At 33.8% G+C, this 20,601-nt stretch overlaps 1 protein-coding gene across 2 annotated transcripts in view; it reads left to right on the forward strand.

Moving 5' to 3' along the window:
* prkcea (protein kinase C, epsilon a) overlaps positions 1–20,601 on the forward strand; it is a 130,229-nt gene that overhangs the window by 53,620 nt on the left and 56,008 nt on the right. The window contains exons 3-10 of one of the 2 annotated variants that reach the window (XM_005156293.6): positions 9,795–9,963; positions 11,931–11,965; positions 12,135–12,223; positions 14,488–14,617; positions 14,705–14,847; positions 17,805–17,904; positions 19,482–19,687; positions 20,324–20,497. In XM_005156293.6, the coding sequence (XP_005156350.1) occupies positions 9,795–9,963; positions 11,931–11,965; positions 12,135–12,223; positions 14,488–14,617; positions 14,705–14,847; positions 17,805–17,904; positions 19,482–19,687; positions 20,324–20,497 (1,046 nt within the window). The remainder of the gene's footprint in view (positions 1–9,794; positions 9,964–11,930; positions 11,966–12,134; positions 12,224–14,487; positions 14,618–14,704; positions 14,848–17,804; positions 17,905–19,481; positions 19,688–20,323; positions 20,498–20,601) is intronic. The other variant, XM_005156295.6, reaches the window with a different exon arrangement.

Consider the following 20,601-nt stretch of genomic DNA (forward strand, 5'->3'; position numbering starts at 1 on the left):
ACAAAAATACGCAGTAGGTAGTGCTATCGCCTTAGAGCAAGAAGGTAATTGTTTCGAGCCTCGGCTGGGTCAGTTGGCATTTCTGTATGGAGTTTGCATGTTCTCCCTGCCTTCGCGTGGGTTTCTTCCAGGTGCTCCAGTTTCCCTCACAGTCCAATGACATGCAGTACAGGTGAATTGGGTAGGCTTAATTGTCCGTAGTGTATGAGTGTGAATGAGTGTGTATGGATGTATCCTAGAGATAGGTTGCAGCTGGAAGGGCATCCGCTGTGTAAAAGCATATGCTGGATAAGTTGGCGGTTCATTCCGCTGTGGCAACCCCAGATTAATAAAAGGACTAAGCCAACAAGAAAATGAATGAATGAATAATTTTGCACTTTGTTTTTTTAAGTACTACCAGGACATCTTCCTGGAGAGGAACCCTACCACCAACCCTACCTTCCTGCAGAATTCAGTCCCAACCCTGATCAAACACACCTGAACCAATTAATAGTACCTAAAGCAGCACTTGATAATTACAAACAAGTGTGTTTGGTCAGGGTTCCAACTGAAATGTGCTGGAAGGTATCTCTCCAGGAACAGGGTTGGTGACCCCTGCCCTACGGCAACGCGACATTCTATTGACATTCTATTGATATTGCCTAGGCAATATATAAATTACAATCATTTCATACTTTGATGTTAAAGTTTAGGCATTCTATACATTCCTTGGATTTCACACATTGTCGTTAACAATTGTTTATATATATATATATATATATATATATATATATATATATATATATATATATATATATATAGCTGCTCAATGGGCCTCTGGTGTATAAAACATATGCATTCTGCAGTTCATTCCACAATTTGTTAGAAAGTAATTGTGAAATAGAATATATATCTTTTTTTCTTGCTGTATAATGCTGTTGTAACTCTGAATACATGAAAACTAAATTACTAAATTACTTAATCATTCTTTAAAAAATGTAAATAGATTATATTACAATTTAAAATGCCTCTTTATACTTTTAATGTTCTTTTCTTAAGCTTAAGCATCTTTTATATACAAAATAGATTGGTCATACTTCTAAAATTAGGTACAAATTAAAGATAAGCACAATTTGGACAAAAGAAGCCAGAAAACATGATCTGAAATTTGAAACCAAGATTATTTCATGGACACTAATTTGTAGAGTAACAAACTATAATTTGTAAATTATCTTCCAAGCCCAGCTAATGCTTTTATTTTAGGCCCTATTTGGAATTGTAGTTAGTCAGCACACTAAATAAAGATGTTGACAGTTCCATGAAGGGCCCTTTAACATCCATGGAGCCTTTTCAATTCCACATAAAGTTATTTATAGTGAGAAAGAATGTACTTGAACAAATAGATTACCCAAAAATGAAAACTACTTCATAATTCATTCTCCCCCATGTGGCTTTAAACCTTTAGTGAGTTTCTTCTGTTGAATGCAAAATGAAATATTGGTAAGAATGCTAGTTGCTAACAACAAACTTCCAGTGTAAGAAAATAAATTGCCAAGTCAATGTGTGCCAGCTGTCAACATTATTCAAAATATCTCCTATTGAGTTCAATAGAAGAAAGAAACTCAAATAGGCTTTAAAAAAGTGAAGAATGAATAAATAAAGACAGATTTCATCTTTTTAAAATTATCTTCCTACTAAGAACAAAGGTCACATGTAGAATTCTTTACTTAACGGTTCTCATAAGAGCCATATATTACATACAGTTTAAGTCAGAAGTATTAGCCCCCCTTAGATCTTTTTTTCTCTTTTAAATATTTCCCAATTTATGTTTAACAGAGCAAGAAAATTTTTTACAGTAGTTCCGATAATATTTTTAATTCTGAAGAAAGTAATTATTGTTTTATTTTGGCTAGAGTAAAAACAGTTTAAAATTTTTCTAAAGCCTTTTTAAGGTCAAAATTATTAGCCCCTTTAAGCTATTTTTTCCCTCGATAGTCTACAGAACAAATCATCGTTGTACAATGATTTGCCTAATTACCCTAACCTGTCTAATTAACTTATTTACCCTAGTTAAGTCTTGAAATTGCCCTATAAGCTGTAGAACTGCCCTGAAAATTTTCTAGTAAAATTTTATTTACTGTCATCATGGTAAAGATAAAATAAATCAGTTATTAGAGATGAGTTATTAAAACTATTATGTTTAGAAATGTGTTGAAAAAAATCTTCTCTCCGTTAAACAGACATTAGGGAAAAAATAAACTAGGGGGCTAATAATTCTGACTTCAACTGTATATTTTATTTTATGTTTTGAAACGTATTGATTCTCTTCCAGCCTCATATTAAAGTCAGATTAAACATGGCTGCTCTTATAAAGTGAATACAGAAAAAGAATCCTGTCTTTCCTCATCTCATTGTGTTTGTGTGTGGTACTCAGAGGTACACTGTGTTGTGCTGGGAGGTATAGGTGTGTTCTGGTTAAGCCCTGCTTTTTGAGCAGATGGATAATGTATTATGTAAGCACATCTATCCCACTAATGGCCCTTTTAGCTGCCACGCTGTTCTCCTGAGCAGCTGCCCACTCTAGAAGACAGGACGCTCTCTGATATCAGACAACAAACGGACACTACTTGCCCCAGGAGCAGCCTGACATGAGACAGAATGCAGATCTGCGCAGATGTTCGCGCGCACGCTCGCCCGACGTCCCCCAGGAACCTTGCGACGGTAATTGTACCGAGCCTAGTTGCGCTATGGGGGCTGTGTGCTGCCCGGTGGGGATTCATAGCTGTAATCACACCTCTGCAGCAGTTCCCCTTGCAGACAGCATTAAAAAAATGCAGCCCACACATACAGCACTGAAAGACAAGAAGTGTGGGAGGAGTTGGATGGCAAGTTTATTGGAACCAAACAACAGAGATAATAGACTCTCTCAGTCATTGACGGACAGTAACTTACGTAGTGATCTGAATTTAATTTCACAGTTATTTGTCTGATGAAGGAATGCTGTCCCAAGCTGATCCCAAACTTTTGACCATCTTTGTTTAAAAAGGTAGCTCACCCAAAAATTCAAATTCTGGTATCATATACTCTTGTTCCAAACCAGTTTCAGTTTAATCTGTTAAGCACAGAATAAAATATTAAACTGTGTTCCTGTAACCATTGACTTTCATAGAATTAGTTTTTACTATTATGAAAGTCAATGGTTACAGGTTTTCAGTTTTCTTTATACTGTGTGTGTGCGTGCGTGCGTTACAGGTAATTATTTAATTCAAAAAGTAACGCAGTTACTTTATCAATTACTTACACTAAAAAGTAATAAATTGTAAAGTAATTTTTGAATTTCTCTTCCAAAGAACTTTTTTAATGCTCCCATGAATGCCGTTATAACATTGCTTCAATGCTGCTTGGAGAATACACTGTTGATCAACTTTACAGTTTTAATTCATCTGTATTCTCACAACTGAAACACAAGACAGACTTAAACAAAAAGTAATTTTAAACACTAAATTATTTAAGTCAGACTAGCAGCACAAAAATAAAAAGGTGATAAACCAGCTGAATAATATGTTCAGAAACAAAAAAGCAGAAACTAAAGTTGCTTCAGCATCATGGAAGTTGTTGTATTTAACTCTTAAACATGTTCTTTCACAGCTTGAGTATGAAAACTAGCAAAAATATACAACAAAGACAAACCATTATGAAATAAATAAATAATAGTAATCTGAATTATCATTCAGAATCAATTTAGTGAAACTTGGCACCAAAAAAAACTGCTATTATAGACATTTTATGCAATTTAAACAACACAAAACATGACAGCTGCTCAAAAATGAAATCAATGAGCAATTTTTAAACTAACCACAAATTAAAAGTGGTATGTCAGCAATTTATAGAAAGTAAGCTGTTTATATTCAAAGTGCAAAATCTGCTGTTGTGTAACAGCTAAAAATATATATTTAAAACCATAAAAAATAAATCAGCATTTTTTTCTGAGCATTACAACACTATACAGTACATTTAAATAACATGTTCTGAAATATAACAGAAATGTACTACTATATGTTTTCATTCACCTTTTTTATTAATTTTGGATATGCGCATAAAAAATCAGTTAATGGAAACACAGAGATGCACATACATTTTCAAAATCCGCATAAAAAACTTGCACATGACTGTGATAAACGTTCTATATGTATTCAATAAGAAAAGATGAGCATACACAAGATGGAAACACTTTTACTGTAACAAATTACAGTATGTGCATTAAAAAAAATTGGGACTGTGATTTTGTTATTAGAGATCATGTGATGATAAAAATGTGTGAAAGGACAAACCAGCAGGCTGGGCACATTGTAAAGCATCTGAAATGTTTTGGTGTTTCTAAAAGGCTTAAACCATTTTAATATTCATGTTATATTAATAATTACCTTCAGAATTGTCAAGATCGTCTGTGTTCTGCGTCTCACGTCTTCAAACACCAGCACATCTTCATTGCGTGTCGGCATCGTCTTCTAAGCCGCTAGTAATTTGTTAAATAAAGAAACGACTGACACAGATTCCACTACCACAGCAAACTCAGGATTTACTGTTGAAATTTCGTGTCAGATAATCGGGAAGTGACGATTTTATTCTCTTTGGCTACTTGGATGGAAACACTGCTTTATTCGCACGTCTTTTATGTGATATTCAAATTTTGCAGGTAAATTTAATATGTTTTTTTGAATGGAAACATAGCTACTGTGTCTACTAAACGAATCAATTTTGTTATACAGACAACAAATGTGTGCTTATTTATTTAAAACAACAAACATAGTAGTATTAGTAATAGTACTTAATAATAGTAGCGGTAATAGTCTCTCAGATGAGCACACACTCGATCTACCTCGCATGCATTCGGTCTCTCTAGCGAGCACCCGGTCACTTTCGTGCACACACTTGGTGAATCTCGCACGCATTCAGTCTCTGCTTTTGTTTGACTTTTGTCCAGTCTGGCATCTCATGTCTCATTCAGACCGGCTTTGCAGCTCCCTGTAGCTCTAGGTGGTGACCTGCTACAGATGCAGGTCCGTGTAGGTCTATGCAGCACGAATACAACCCACCTCTGAGCGAGCTGAGAGAGAATCACTTGATCTCTGGTGGTGCTCCTATTGGCTGTTGCTCAAGAAAGTCGCTCTTCATTTAAATGAAGTTGTAAGGATTCTCCACTTTGTTATATCGATTGACACGCTCACCTGGTCATTAACAGTCTATGTCGCTCGTGTAGATGAAGGACGCCGGAAGTCGCTCATTCTCCGTTGAAATGAATGATCGCTTGTCACTTTGCCACTGCGAGTTACTTGTAGTGTGAATGAGGCTTCATACATGATGCATCTTTTTTGCTGTGGTTGGTTGGCATCAATTCCACAATGCGTCGCCTCTGTAAACAGGAAGACGTGGGCTAGACTGCAGCTAAAATTAACTAATTTACCATGTAACAGACAAATGCATCATATTGTAACGGTAACGAAGTTACTTTATTCAAAAAGTAATGCATTAGAGCAGGCCGGGATTGGCTAATCGGGAGGACCGGGAGAATTCCCGGTGGGCCGGTCCGTTTTTTGGCCGCGAGGGCCGGTGTCCCAATCTGTTGCTCTCAGCAGTCACACTTTTTAAATTAATTTATTTATTTACTTGACCACAGCCTTCTTAATCATTATTTTACCGCAGCTCTGCTCTTTTTATCTATTTTCTCGCAGCCTCGTGAGCAAGACGCTGCCTGCAGGTCCAGTGGTTAGCACGTTAGGTTACGACGCTGCCGACCCGGGTTTGATCCTCATCTGAGTAATTTATATTTTTTCATTTTTATTGTTAAGACATATAATACTGTTAGGGTTGATGAACATTTGAAGTTCTAAAGCAGCTGTTTTCTCAAAAAAAGACGTGATAGTGTAATTAGAAACTGAATTGAAAATGACCTTATTTTAATATAGTCAGTCGTGAACTGAGGTGAGCCGGTGTGAGGCTTGAAACTCCAGGGCTGAAAAGGAGTCCCACTCCGGCCCTGCATTAGAGTATTAGTTAGTCAAAAGTAATGCCGTTACAGTAGCACATTACTAGTAATGTGTTATTGCCCAACACTGATGGTATGTGAACTTACAATTTTGAGTGAACTATCCCTTTAAAGAATAATTGACAACATGCCTTTGAATTATTTGAAAATAAGGCACACAGTTATTGTTTATTTATACAGGGGCTGATGAATGTTTCATTATGATTGGCCAATGAGCATTCTGAAGTGTCCAATTATTCTTTGAAAACACGCAACTAAAGCAGTTCCAGGCAAGGCTTGAACCACTTTGCAGTTCTATATCTCTATGCTGAATGATTACTTTACAGCCTGAAACTATCAAAAATCAGATCAAAATAAAAGGATAAGATGCATAAGAAACTAGTGCTACATACAGGAGCTGTTTGAGGATAAAACCTGACAGATGTCTTGATATACAACATCTGATCAATGTCTTTAAGTATGGTAAATGTAGCATAATCATTATAATTTACTCTGGCACATTGATTTATTAGAAAATAAGTAATTTTATATAATAATATCTTGCCATTAAATACGTTATTGGCTTTAAATTAGACACCTGCACATTTATCTCTAGATTTCAGTCTCTGCCATTAAGCCTGAAGTGCATCTTTGTGCTTGGTTTGTGACCCCAAATCACAGGCCGAATCCAGAATCTCTATAAAGTTAATAGAGTGTAGCATTTTCATTTTGAGCAACAATGAGAGCTTTCAGTGTTTCCTGAAGAAAGGAGATTTGTTCCTATTTGAACCAGCATTAAGCTGGTTTTATGGTACACCTGGATGCTGTTCTTTTGTGAGACAACAGATGTCATTTTTTTTGTGTGTGTGTTTGTGTCGAGTGGAAAGGGAGAACAAAACAAGAGACATAAAGTTGCTAGATTCTCTACTCTCATTGACGGACAGTAACTGTTGTAGTGATGTGAATGTAATTTCACAGTTGTTTGTCTGATGAAGGAACACTGTCCTCCCTAAAGGCGTCACCTGACTTCTGGAATGCGTGGAGTCGTGGCGGTGGGTCACATGGCTGGTCAGGTGGTCCTCGGCCACCAGTTTCTCTCATGATCAACACACATCTACACAATTACTGCAGCCCTCAAAGGGGAAGAGTCACTTGAGAATCAATGATGTGTTTGTTCACTTTCTCTGCTGGCTGGGTCGACTTTAGATCATGAGGCTTCTTGAGGGACGACCAGCTCTTTGATTTATTTAGTGACTGACCAGCCTGCTATAGAGTGATGTGTAGTTTTAGATAGCGCTTTGGAAGGTGCTTTTTATTTTGTGAAGGATCAGAAGTGGGGAAAAAAAGATTGTTTTCATACAGGTTTCCTCACGTCCTCAGTGCTGCTATATACAGACCATTAGTTGAGCTAATGTTTGTAAGTCAGTCATGGCACATACACATAGACCAGTAGACAGAAACTTAATACAAGTTTCTCTTTCAAGAAGGATATTTGACCCTTTTTAAGCATACTTGAATTATAAACTTATATTGACAAACTACTATTAAGATGTACACAAAAACAGTGGGGTTCGTAATCTGTTTTTGAACAATAGTTTTGAGTCAGTGATTGACATACACATTTGTGATGACTGTCGCTTGATGCATGTCTTAATAAATCAATTGTTTAAATGAATCAGTTGAATGAATAATTGAGCAACAAATGCTGTGACCTGCCACCACCTGGTGGAGGTTTAAGTTATTGTTTTAAAATATTGCTTATTTAAATCATATATTATTTTTATTTACACCTTAAATTTACAACCTTAATGATATACCATTATGTTGTTATGCATTTAAATGCATTTATGTCACCTATTAACCCTATTTAATATACCTAGTAGATGCCACTTTTTAACATATGAAGAGTTCAGATGCAAAAAAACTCTAAGTGCCATCTGACGTTTTCTTCTTAAATGAGCATTTTTCTCAACCTCTTGTCTTTATGTTCAGTTATTTCACGATAAAGGCCATGAAAATAACCTATTCTTTTCCATGCATGTGAAATTACTGTACATTCACATAGCAGCCTGCTGAAACCACTTTGAGGTTTTTGTATCTGAACTCTGCATATACTTTTTAACATATAGCACATGCTGATGACCTTGGTGTTTTATTTAAATCAATGTAATAATTTGGCATAAAACATTTTAAAAAGAGAAAAATACTTTACAAAGGGGGAAAAACTTGGATTAAATAATTTAAATAATTTCTCCTAATAGGAAAATTCATGTCTGTCATCAATCAGTAGAAGCTTTTATTTAAATTATGAGAATGTGAAGACAAAAACACGCACATTAAATAGAAATTTGGGGGATTAATATTTGCTATCGGGCACATAAAAAACTTTACACATTCCATATTAAAATATACTTTTTGATGCTATGCCATGCTTCATTGTAAGCATGATTCATTCCACAAGATTCATTCATGTTGTCCCAATCCAAATCGATTAAGTTAACCCAACACTTTTTAACAAATTTATGTGAATTGAACATAAAAAATTAAGCTGTTCTAATGAAATCTCAAGAACTATGTTGTTTCAGCTCATTTTAAATAAGTAGTTTGAACAAGTAAAAAAATATATTTTTGAGTATTTTAAATAAACCATGTACCTAAATAATGTTGTTATCAAATTATTTTTAGATAAATAGCAAAAGTGCTTAAATATAATGTTTTACTGGCTATTTAAAAGGTGCATTTAAAATGTAATTAAAAATCTCTGGAGAGTGATTTCAATTAAAATTTAAATCATAATATACATTACCAATCAAACATTTGAGGATGTACAATTTTAATGTTTTTCAAAGATTTTTTCCAAGCCTTGATCTATTTGATCAAAGAGTAAAATTAACAATATTGAGAAATGAGAAATATTACAGTTTAAAAAATGTTTTTTAATATATATATCTAGGGTATATGCTGAGCTAGTGTTGTTCCCATACTGATAAACTTCCGGTGACCTGTTCTTGTGAGTTTTTTTTTTCCATTTTATACGTTTCTTATTACAGCATCGATGTTGTAATGTAATTAAAATACAATCAGTTAAACAGACTTTAGCACTCATTTAGTTGCTCAAGCGTAAAACGAGATGAAAAGCTGACAGAATCAGCAGGCTAGCGCATAAGCTCCATTGAATATACTGGTGTAAAATAAATGCTCATATTATAAAGACATGGCAGGGAAAAAATTAATTTAATGCAGTGCACAATCTTCTTGTACAATCAGAGACCCACTTTATATCGGATAACACAGTGAAGATCGCTTTTTAAGAAAATAGACCTTAAACTCACTGATTTTGAATGGCATACAGTTTACCGGAAGTGCTTAACCCATGCAGGTTACTGGCAAATTAAAAGTCCTATTAGCATACTTCTGCATATACCCTATTATTTTACTATATTTACAAATGTAATTTGTTCCTTTAGTGTTCAGTGTTACGTGATCCTTCAGAAATCATTTTGATATGCCAATTATTAATTTCTTATCATTAGCAAAATTGAAAACAGTTGAGCTGCTTCTTGAAAAGTACAGTGTTATACTTTTTTCCCACAGGATTCTTTGATTAATGGAATATTCAAATGTATACCTTATATAATTTATTAGAAATAGAAATCATTTGCAATACAAATATAATAAAAATAGATTCAAATGTCATGCATTGGGGAATGCAGAAGTTGAATAATATTAGGATAATAATAAATACATCAAATACATTAACTAACTTATTTTTTTATCTCAAATTACCCAGCAGCGGCATCATCCAATGAAAATGAGGAGAGGGTGTTTCGTGAGCGGATGCGTCCCCGAAAGCGCCAGGGGGCCGTCAGGAGGAGAGTCCATCAGGTCAACGGGCACAAGTTCATGGCCACCTACCTGAGACAACCTACCTACTGCTCCCACTGCAGAGATTTCATCTGGTAAGACCCTTGTTCACAACATCTTTTTAGTTACAGTGCTCTGCGTAAAAATGAATGTTTCTCCATTTCTCAGTGAATATAGGCAATGTATGTTTGTGCATTTAAACAAAACAGTTTATTAAACAGATATATTTATGGAAATAATATTTTAGTCACCAAATATATTTAGAAATGAAAAGATAATAAGCTAAATTCAAGCTAAATATTGCAAAATAAAATAAATACAACCTACAAAATTACAACAAATTTTTATTTATTTTTTTCGCTTAATTCTTCCTCTTTTTAAAATTTGTATTTTGTTATGTTTTTCTAACATAAATTTGGGTTTACTAGTTTTTAGACCATTGATCTAAGTTATTTAGTTAGATAAGCTCCAGATTTGGCTTCAGTACTAATAATCTAATGTACATGCACAAATATATTAATGTGTAGCTACCTATTAAAAAATATGAATTTAAAATATAGATTTGTGAGGGGTGTACTTATATATATATATATATATATATATATATATATATATATATATATATATATATGCTGAGCACTGTATACTAATGGTCAAAATCTTAGCATCAGTAAAGAATTTTTATGTTTTTAAAAAGAAGCCTTCTTTAAAAATGTTTCTTATGCTCAACAAGGCAACTTTTATTTGATAAAACAAATGCAAAAGAAAAACTGTTACATTTTGAAAGAAAAATAACATTTTAAGAAGCTTTTTTTTTACTCTTGAATGTAGTTGAAAGATGCATAAAATTATTTGTTTTAATGAGGAAACAGCCATACAGACCCAATCAAAAGTACTATTGGATTTGTATGTCATTTTATTCATCAAGTATTAATCATTAAGGGTGAAATTAAAATAGTACAAGACTTATAAAAGTATAAAAATGCAATACAATAGAAATATTAAAATACAATGCAATTTCAAATAAATGCTGTTATTTTTTATTTTATTTTCACACTTTATTTTATTTTATTTTCACTTCAACAAAACTAAAATTTATAAAACTAATAATTGCAATTATCGATAGATTGTTTAAAGATTATAGATGATTGAATAATAACTGATTTTAACAGAACAGCAAATTGTGGCGCTGAAGACAGGAGTGAATTTAGTCATCGTATCAAATGACATTATAATGCTTATGAAAATCCAAACTTATTTTGAATTCTTTTAAATGTAAATGATATCACACAAGGTACTGTTTTTTTTATGTTTTTGATCAAGTAAATACTGTCTGGCTGAAGACTATTAAAATTCAAATAATTTTTTTTTTAATCCTAATTTTTTCACTAGTGTAGTTTATTATCATTTCTGCGCCTGATGCTAATCACAGACACTCTTCCTTATGCTAACAACAAAAGAGGTTTTGTAATGATTATGCATATTGAAAGCAAATTAGAGCCACTGTCCTTTGTACTAGTGCAGTGAGCCTTGAGGGATGCATTCATGGATTAGACAGATGCTTATTTTTTACGTCTGCAAGCATTTCCTCCAAGTAATAATAACTGTTATGTCTGTCTATTTGCATACCTGGTGAATAGCGCATCTGTTTGGCGGCACACAATGCGTTGTCACCGCTAACACAATCATGTTTGAAAGAAAACTGTGTTTGTAGTCTATGGTTTTAGCGTAATGCTCTCTCTGCTGGTCAGAAACGGAAATGCACAAACCTAGTTCTTACTGTGATGTGTTGAGACTGTGTTTAATGTGTTTTAAACCTGTTGTAGACAAAAGCATAGATGCTTTAAAGAATGTTGGAAACCGGTAGCCATTAACTTTTATTGTAGGAAGTCGGTGGCTACCGGTTTTCAACATTCTTCAAAATATCTTATTTTGTGGCTTACAGAAAAAAGAAATATATACAGCTTTAGAACCGAACGAGGATGAGTAAATGGTGAATAAATGTTATTTTATTCTTTCAAATGTGTTTTCTAACACTTAATATTTTGCTGTGTTTTTGCAGGGGTGTGTTGGGGAAACAGGGGTATCAGTGTCAGGGTAAGATACTTTTCTTTGTACATTAAATGAAATTATAAGTTTCTAAGCTAGAGAAATTTCCACAAAAAAAAAAACAAAAACAAAAAAAAATTACAGATTTCATCTACAGTTCTTAAATTTTTCCACCCTCAATGCCTTAACTTTCTTGCCTATTCCTTTAATTTGTCAGTTTGTACCTGTGTGGTCCATAAGAGATGCCATGAACTCATAATAACAAAATGTGCTGGCATGAAGAAACAAGAAGACACTCCTGAAGAGGTCAGTTCTACATGGTTGTGGCTAGAAAGGATACAGCTGCATCTGGAAGTTAACGGAAATTATTGTATATTATTTGTTAAATGATTAATTGATTTAATTTCAAAACACCCCAACTCTAAACCCAACCATTATAGTAATCTAAATCTAAAAAACACAAATTATACTGAGTATTATTCATATTATTTAATAAATTACCATTAATTAAATTATATTTCATTAACATTTAACTCTACCTCAACCCTCACAGTAATGTAAAAATTTTAATTGTGGCGCAGTGGGTAGCACGTTTGTCTCACAGCAAGAAGGTCGCTAGTTCGAGCCTCGGCTTGGACAGTTGGTGTTTCTGTGTGGAGTTTGCATGTTCTCCCCGTGTTGGCATGGGTTTCCTCCAAAAGCATGTGGTATAGGTGAATCGGGTAAGCTAAATTGTTTGTAGTGTATGTGTGTAAATGAGTGTGTATGGATGTTTCCCAGTAATGGGTTGCAGCTGAAAGGGCATCCACTGCGTAAAACACATGCTGGATAAGTCGGTGTTTCTTTCCGCTGTGGCGACCCCAGAATAATAAAGGGACTAAGCTGAAAAGGAAAGGAATAAATAAATGAATGATTGTGCATATCTGCAGCTGTATCCCATCTAGACTTTTTCATTCTACATCTACACTCTCGCTCATTGGACTGAACTATGTTTTAGTTAACACATTTTCATAATTTTCTTCAGTACTGTATTTCGATTCGTCATTTGCTAACCCACAACATTAACCAAAATATTCACAATAATCATATCAGAAAACACAGCAAGGATTAATATTTCTCAGAACGCAATCCGCTGACCCACTTTATATTAAGAGTCTTTAATTCCTAATCATTTGATCCAGTGCACTTCATTTGATTGTGATTATAGTTTTATTGTTAAATGTTCATGCATAATCTCATGCAGTGATGAATTGTAGTTAACAGACTGGTCAGTATATGCCATTATATGTAATGTATTACAAAGTGTCAGAAATAACTTCTTAAAAGTAATTTAATTTCATTTTGATTTATTTATGCACTGTTATAGAATCTTAATTTAATAGAATCAAAATCATGATCACGAGTATAATCACAGTTTTATTGTTAAATATTGATGCAAAGTAATCATGCGCGTGTCATTTAAAAACCAACAATGTACTCAACATGCTGTACAATTTAAACTGTGTTATGTGTAGTATTCTTTTATTTCAAATGTACACCATGCAAGGTAGTTTTAGTATTATTTTTGTGCAGTTATAATATTTATGCCATAGTATTTTACATTTATTTTAATGTTTTTTTTTTCTTTTTTTTTAAACTTTATTATTTATTTAATTTTTAGTCATATTTAAATTCATTTCATGAATGTAATATTCTTCAGGGTTTCTGCAGGTTTCTTCAAGTCAAATTAAAGACTTTTTAAGACTGTTTTAAGACTGTTATGAATGAAATTTTAGACTTATACAGGGCTAAACATTAAGTTTTTTTATTTAATGGTCCAGCTAGTTTTGTAAATCATTTTTGTATTGATAAAAGATCATGTTAAGAGATGTGTTGCTTTAGTTTTCTTTTACAGATTAGGGAATTTAATTGGCAGAATTTTTTAGTAAAAATGTCTAACAGCTGTTGTGAATTGTCTCTTTTTGCAATAAAAAACTTTAATATAAAAAAAGTTTTGAGACGGATTATTTGTGATTGGGTGTTGGCTCAATAGGGTAGCTTTACATGGACAATTGGAAAATTAAGACCTGTTTAAAATGATTTAAGACCTAGAACCCAAATTTCAGTAAATTTAGGACTTTTAAAGGCCTGAGATTTTGTTTTTAAAGATTAAGACATTGTTAGACTTTTTAAGACCTCGCAGATACCCTGTTCTTGATTTTATTTTTTTTGTCTCTTTGTTCTATTTTTAAATTGTACTTTTCATCTTAGTTTATTTGGTTTGCTGTTTGATTAAATATATTTGTTTTTATATTTCTGTTTGTTTTTAAGTTTCTGTTTATTTCAGATTCTTTTGAACTTTTTTTTTTTACATTTTGTATTCCTATAAAATAAATAATTCCTTTTATTTCAATGATTGGAAATGCAATAACCAGTTTTGGGGGGTAACGCATTACAAGTAAAGTGAGTTATGTAATAATATAACTTAACAGTAAAACTGAACCCTTGTACCTGAAACTACTGAAAACAGGATTTTTCACGATCGGTTAAAGTGTGAATATTGATGCCTTAATGATATTTTGTTTTTACAGGTCGGCTCTCAGCGCTTCAGTGTAAACATTCCACACATGTTCAGCATTCACAATTACAAAGTCCCAACCTTCTGCGACCACTGCGGCTCTTTACTATGGGGTCTGATGAGGCAAGGCCTGCAGTGCAAAGGCAAGAGTTGCAGATAATGGTGCAAAATCAGTCAAACTATTATTCTTCGAGCCATATATTCACATCTGTCTCCCTGCATGTTTTCAGCCTGTAAAATGAATGTCCATCGGCGTTGTGAAAGTAATGTAGCTCCTAGCTGTGGTGTCGATGCCCGAAAAATCGCTAAAGTGCTTTCTGATCTCGGGGTGACGCCAGATAAAATCTCCAACAGTACCCAACGCAGGAAAAAGGTGAGTGCTGTGCAGTATCCTTAAGATAACAGTAACTTTCAGAAAACAAGTGCATACGTTTATTGGCATCCTTGGTAAATATGAGCAAAAAACTTTGTTTGTTTTGCTCAAAATAGTAACAACAAACTGTGCTCTCTTTGACAACAAACAATTGCAAGCAAAACTCATCTAAAACTAATATCTAAATACAGTTGAAGAAAAATTGTTAGCTCTCCTGTGAAATAAAAAATATTTTTCGTATATGTTTCTTCTTCTGAAGAAAATCTTATTTCTATAGTTAGAAATAAAAATAAATCATGTAAAAAATTTATTGGGGGCGGCACAGTGGCTCAGTGGTTAGCACTGTCGCCTCACAGCAAAAAGGGTCATGGGTTCGAGCTGGGTCAGTTGGCATTTCTGTGTGGAGTTTGCATGTTCTCCCCGTGTTTGCGTGGGTTTTCTCCGGGTGCTCCAGTTTCCCCCACAGTCCAAAGACATGTGCTATAGGTGAATCCAATAAGCTAAATTGTCCGTAGTGTATGTATGTGAATATCAGAGTATATGGATGTTTCCCAATGCTTGGTTGTGGCTGGAAGGACATCCGCTGTGTAAAACATATGCTGGATAAGTTGGCGGTTCATTCCGCTATGGCGACCCCAGATAAATAAGGGACTAAGCTGGAGAAAAACGAATGAATGAATGCTTTCGATTGGCTACAGAACAAACCACTGCTGTCCAATGACTTGCTTAATTAACTGAACTTGCCTAGTTAACCTAATTAACCTAGTTATACTACTAATACCAGTATCTTATTAACTAAATAACTAGTAAAATGTTCTCAACATCTTAGCGCTTTTTGATTTTGATCATGTGTAATATAATAATTGCCACATTTTGTAAGCTGCTTTAAAAAGATTTTTGTGTAAAAAATCCTTATAAATATGTATATATACATTTATATATGCTAATATATGATGCTTATATATATATATACATATAAAAAAAATGGGTGGAAGAAAAGTTTACAAAGATACATGTGAGGGAACGCAAACGTTTTTCTTTTTCTTGTAAAACACTTCTTGTTTACTTCATACATGATAAACTGATTCCAGAATAGCTTCTGTACACACCATTTAAAGCAACACATCTGTTATCAAACGAGTAAAGAGCAGCAAATGAATATCTATTTTTCATTTGATTGGTAACAGAGGTGTCACTTTAGGAATGCACAGATCTATAGACTAATGAAAGCATTCGATTACTTCAGTAACTTTAAGAGAAAATTTGTTGTGTTTAAAATAAAACACACAGGACAGTCATGTTTACATATTATTCAGTGTATTTGTCTGTTTAAACACAGACCCGAATCCCAAAGTGTTCTGCACTTTCGCTCCTCTTTAAACGGTGTGTACAGAAGCTGATATAGTATCAGTTTATCATACGAAGCATGTCTGTCTGTCATTACTTATACATGCATTCACTGATTTGCTAAGGTTGCATAGAAAGGGCGATGATCGACGCACAGCTTCAATGGAAAGCATGTGAATGCACACATTTTTATATTAATTTCAACATGTGTTCAATAATAAAAATATGGGATAAATATGAGGAATTACTTAATGACAGGATCATAGCAGGATAGAATGGTAAAATACGAGAGAATCCCAGCAAAAACAGGAGGATTGACATGTATGAAGTGAACAGGATGGGTTTGTGGAACAACTGTTTTGTGAGGGAATGCTAAATATCTTTGTGAGAGACAATTTCCCCATCACTCAGTTTTTTTTTTCTCCCACTCATTTTCCCCCCTATTTTCACATCCCTTCCAGATCTCTGCATAAATGTATATATACATGTAGTTATTAAAACTATTATGTTTAAAAATGTGTTTAAAATTGGCATGTTTTTCTATGTATACAGGTATATGGGCCACAGTTATTGACAATAAACCTGCACGATATTGAAAAAATCTGAAATTGCAATATTTTGTTTTTCTGCGATAGATATTGCAATATATTTACAATTTCACCCGTTGACTTGATAACTGCTATTTGGAAAGAATGTAATCATTTAGAATGATTGGGATGAGTTTGTAGGGAAGTGAATCATGCATAAAGTGCAATTAATTACAACCAAACACAATAAAACAAAGACAAAAGTTAGGTAAATAATGTTTTATGATTTTCAGTGCAGTCAAATAGTATTCAGGTAGAAAATTGTAATAATCAAATATGAAATAACCCTGCAAAAGTCTTTACTGTATAAATACTTAAATAAAATTATTCTTAATTAAAGTTACAAGCAGTAAAATGTATTGTCTCTGAATCTTTTTAACTCTGCCAGGCATTAAAAACATTTCACTCTATTTGGTTAACACATTTCTCAAGTGTTCTACTTCTCCTATGAAACTATAATCATAGATCAACATTGCACATTCTGTGATGGGACTATTGCGGATATGCACATCATGATATCAATACATAAACGATATATTGTGCAGCCCTAATTGACAATCATTCAATTGAATTCAATTCAAGTTAATTTGTATAATTCCTTTGATATTAATTATTTTTACAAAGCAGCTTTACAAAAAGGTGCACAATATTAATACATTACAGTCAAAATAGGAAAATTTAAGGAGTTTTGTTCGAGAAGAGGAGGCTTTGAGTGGCCAAAAATTCTTTCACACAGCCTTCTTTGCTCATATTTCCTCAGGAACCCTTAATTAGTGAAGAACACTGTAAATGTGCAGCAAAATATTGGTGTTCACCTGTAAAAATGCATTCAGTATTAGACTCATTTTCAGGACACATCACAAGCAGAGAAAATAATAAAATTAAAGGATGACCACTTAAAATAATGATGCAGTGAATTGAGGCCAGTGATGATGATGATGATGATGATGATGAGAAGGATTATTTGAGACGGACATTAAAATATTAAAAACTGTAGTATTCATTTTAATGTTCTGTCTTCAGTTGACTCCAGGGCAGGACCCTCAGCAATCCACAACAGAAGCCCCTTCATCAGAAGAGTCTGACCGGTGCAAATCAGCTCCAACCTCACCTTGCGACCAGGGTACACAATTACACAGACATTCATGATTCTACATTCATAATTTATTTGCACATTTGGGATCAGATTTATTAAACAGGACAAATTAGCACAAGAGCACAATCCCTTAAAAGCACTGATGGGAGTGGAAACTTTTTCAGCTCATTTTAATCATGTCTAATGCAACACACGACCAGTGATAATTAGGTTGCAAACAAACAGAATATTGAATGTTATCTACTGACAACTGCAGTGCGACTTGCTTTTTGAGAATTAAATAATGATGCAAGTACCAGGAAACTACCATTTACTTTAACAAACTGTGATACGTGATTGTATTAACCCTTAACTGATACCCCACATTCACACTTGACAGTTATATGTGATATACTGTACAGTTGTTACATAGTCAGCCAAGTTCAAGTTTAAAACTATTAAGTTAAAACTCATGAGTTAGCAATGGTGGAAAATCAGACTGAAGTAAATGTACCCTTACTTGCCCAAAATGTAATGCAAGTAGAGTAAAAGTATCTGTTTTAAATATTACTTAAAGTAGCCTTTTTTAAAGTACTCAAGAGTAGTAAGCATTACATTTTGAAACTTTATTCCAATACAATTTAAAATTTATTCCTGTGCTGCAAGAAATCTAATTGGGTCCCGCGGCTACCGAGGTACAGCTGCGGGAACGCAGACCTCTACTGCAAATCTCATCATATAGCATGTTGTTAGGTCAAGCAGTCACAATGTAACCTCCTCACCTGATGTTTACGTTCATAATATTTATTTTATTTGCTAAATAATAACCTCATGTGGAACATCGGCATCTCGTATCAGAGTCTGCTACTTTCCACCGGAGGTCGCATTTCGGTCACGGATACAAGCTTTAAGAGCCTTTCTGAATGAATGAATTAATGAAATATGCTCTTTTCCACCAAGGCAACCCAGGGTGCTGAAATATAATTGGCTAAAGTGGCAGTGGGTGAAGAAGCAAAACAAAGACAGCCGTTCCATAACTCACATTTTCAAAGCAGAATATCTGACTTTAGCATTGCCTTTTAGATAAACAAGAATATTCACTTAGCATGTTTCTTAAACATCTGCAAACATATAATGATATTTTTATGCATAAGAAGAGTCAAACACTTACATACTGCACCTTTTATACTTTTAAACGGTTTGCTTCATTTATGAAGCACCCATGTCTTGAGGTAGTTCAGTATGAGGCGATTTACTTTCTTTGTGCGATTTGATTGGACAGGAATTGCAGGACTGATGTTTCTACTCATGTAATCCCCAAAGACAATAAAAATAAAGTATTGACTGAAGGTTAAAGGAAAATAATGGAGTATAAGTACAGATACAGCACTGAAATTGTACTCAAGGGAAAGTAAACGTCCACATTTTGAAACTACTTGGTAAATTACAATTGCTGAGAAAAACTAATTAGAGTAATTTAAGTATGTGTAATTTTCTACTACACCACTGTAAGTTACATAGTGATAAACTAATATAAATGCGTATTCAATAAGCTAATGCAGGTTTGGAGTGTGAGTAAATGTTGACAGAATGTTAAATGTTTTCCCATGTTTGTCTCCCTGTAGCAGAGCTTGCAGAACTGGAGAGTATCCGTAAGGCCCTTTCTTTCGGTCAGGAGCACAAGTCTTCCTCCTCTTCCTCGTGCAGTGGTGTTCAGAGCACAGAAATTGAGGGCCGGGAGAATGGAGACCTAAAAACAGTCCAGACTAAGAGGATGAGCCTCACTGACTTCTCATTCATCAAAGTGTTGGGCAAAGGCAGCTTCGGGAAGGTCAGTGTCTTTACTGATTTTTATTAATCAGCATTTGTACTGTAGGTTTTAGTTCAGTTCGGGGTCAGAAAAAAATAATAATATATTTTTTTAAATAAATGATGTGCTCAGTTAGTTTATTTGATTAAATAAATGTTATTACAGTTTAAGGCATTTTTTTCCAATTTGAATGATGGTAAAGCTAAATTTTCAGCTGTGCGACATGCTATTTGATAAATAAATAATGATGCAATTAGGATTAAACTGACTACCATTAACTTTAGTAAGCTGTGCTACATGATTGTATTAATTAACCCTTAACTGATACGCCACATTTTGAATTTACACTTGGTATCTTATTAGAGTTTAAGGCATTTACCATTTTAAATGATAGTAAAGTTACATTTTCAGCATTATTACTCCAGAAATTCTTCATCATGAAATCATGATGGTTGTGCTGCTTAATATTTTTATTGAATTTATTTTTTATTTTTTAATGAATACAAAGTTCTAAAGAACAGAACTGAAATAAATTGTATGTAGAATATTACATATTTACTGTCACTTTTAATAAATGTAATGAATTCCAGTTGAATAAAAGTAGTTTTACACCTTTTGAATGACATCTTTACCTTTGAGTGCTTCTTGATATTGTAGGTGATGCTGGCTGAGCTGAAAGGCACAGATGAAGTTTACGCTGTGAAAGTTTTGAAGAAAGATGTCATCCTTCAAGACGATGATGTTGACTGCACTTTGACTGAGAAACGCATTCTGGCCCTGGCTAGAAAGCATCCCTATCTAACCCAACTTTTCTGCTGCTTCCAGACAAAGGTAAAACAAAATCACTGAAACGTAACCAAACTCCATACTAAAAGTGTTAACATTCTTCTAATCAGATTAAAAAGACAGTTCAACCAAAATGAAAATATGCTGCC

Source organism: Danio rerio, chromosome 12, assembly GCF_049306965.1.
Source record: "Danio rerio strain Tuebingen ecotype United States chromosome 12, GRCz12tu, whole genome shotgun sequence".
NCBI classification, from domain to species: Eukaryota; Metazoa; Chordata; class Actinopteri; order Cypriniformes; family Danionidae; genus Danio; species Danio rerio.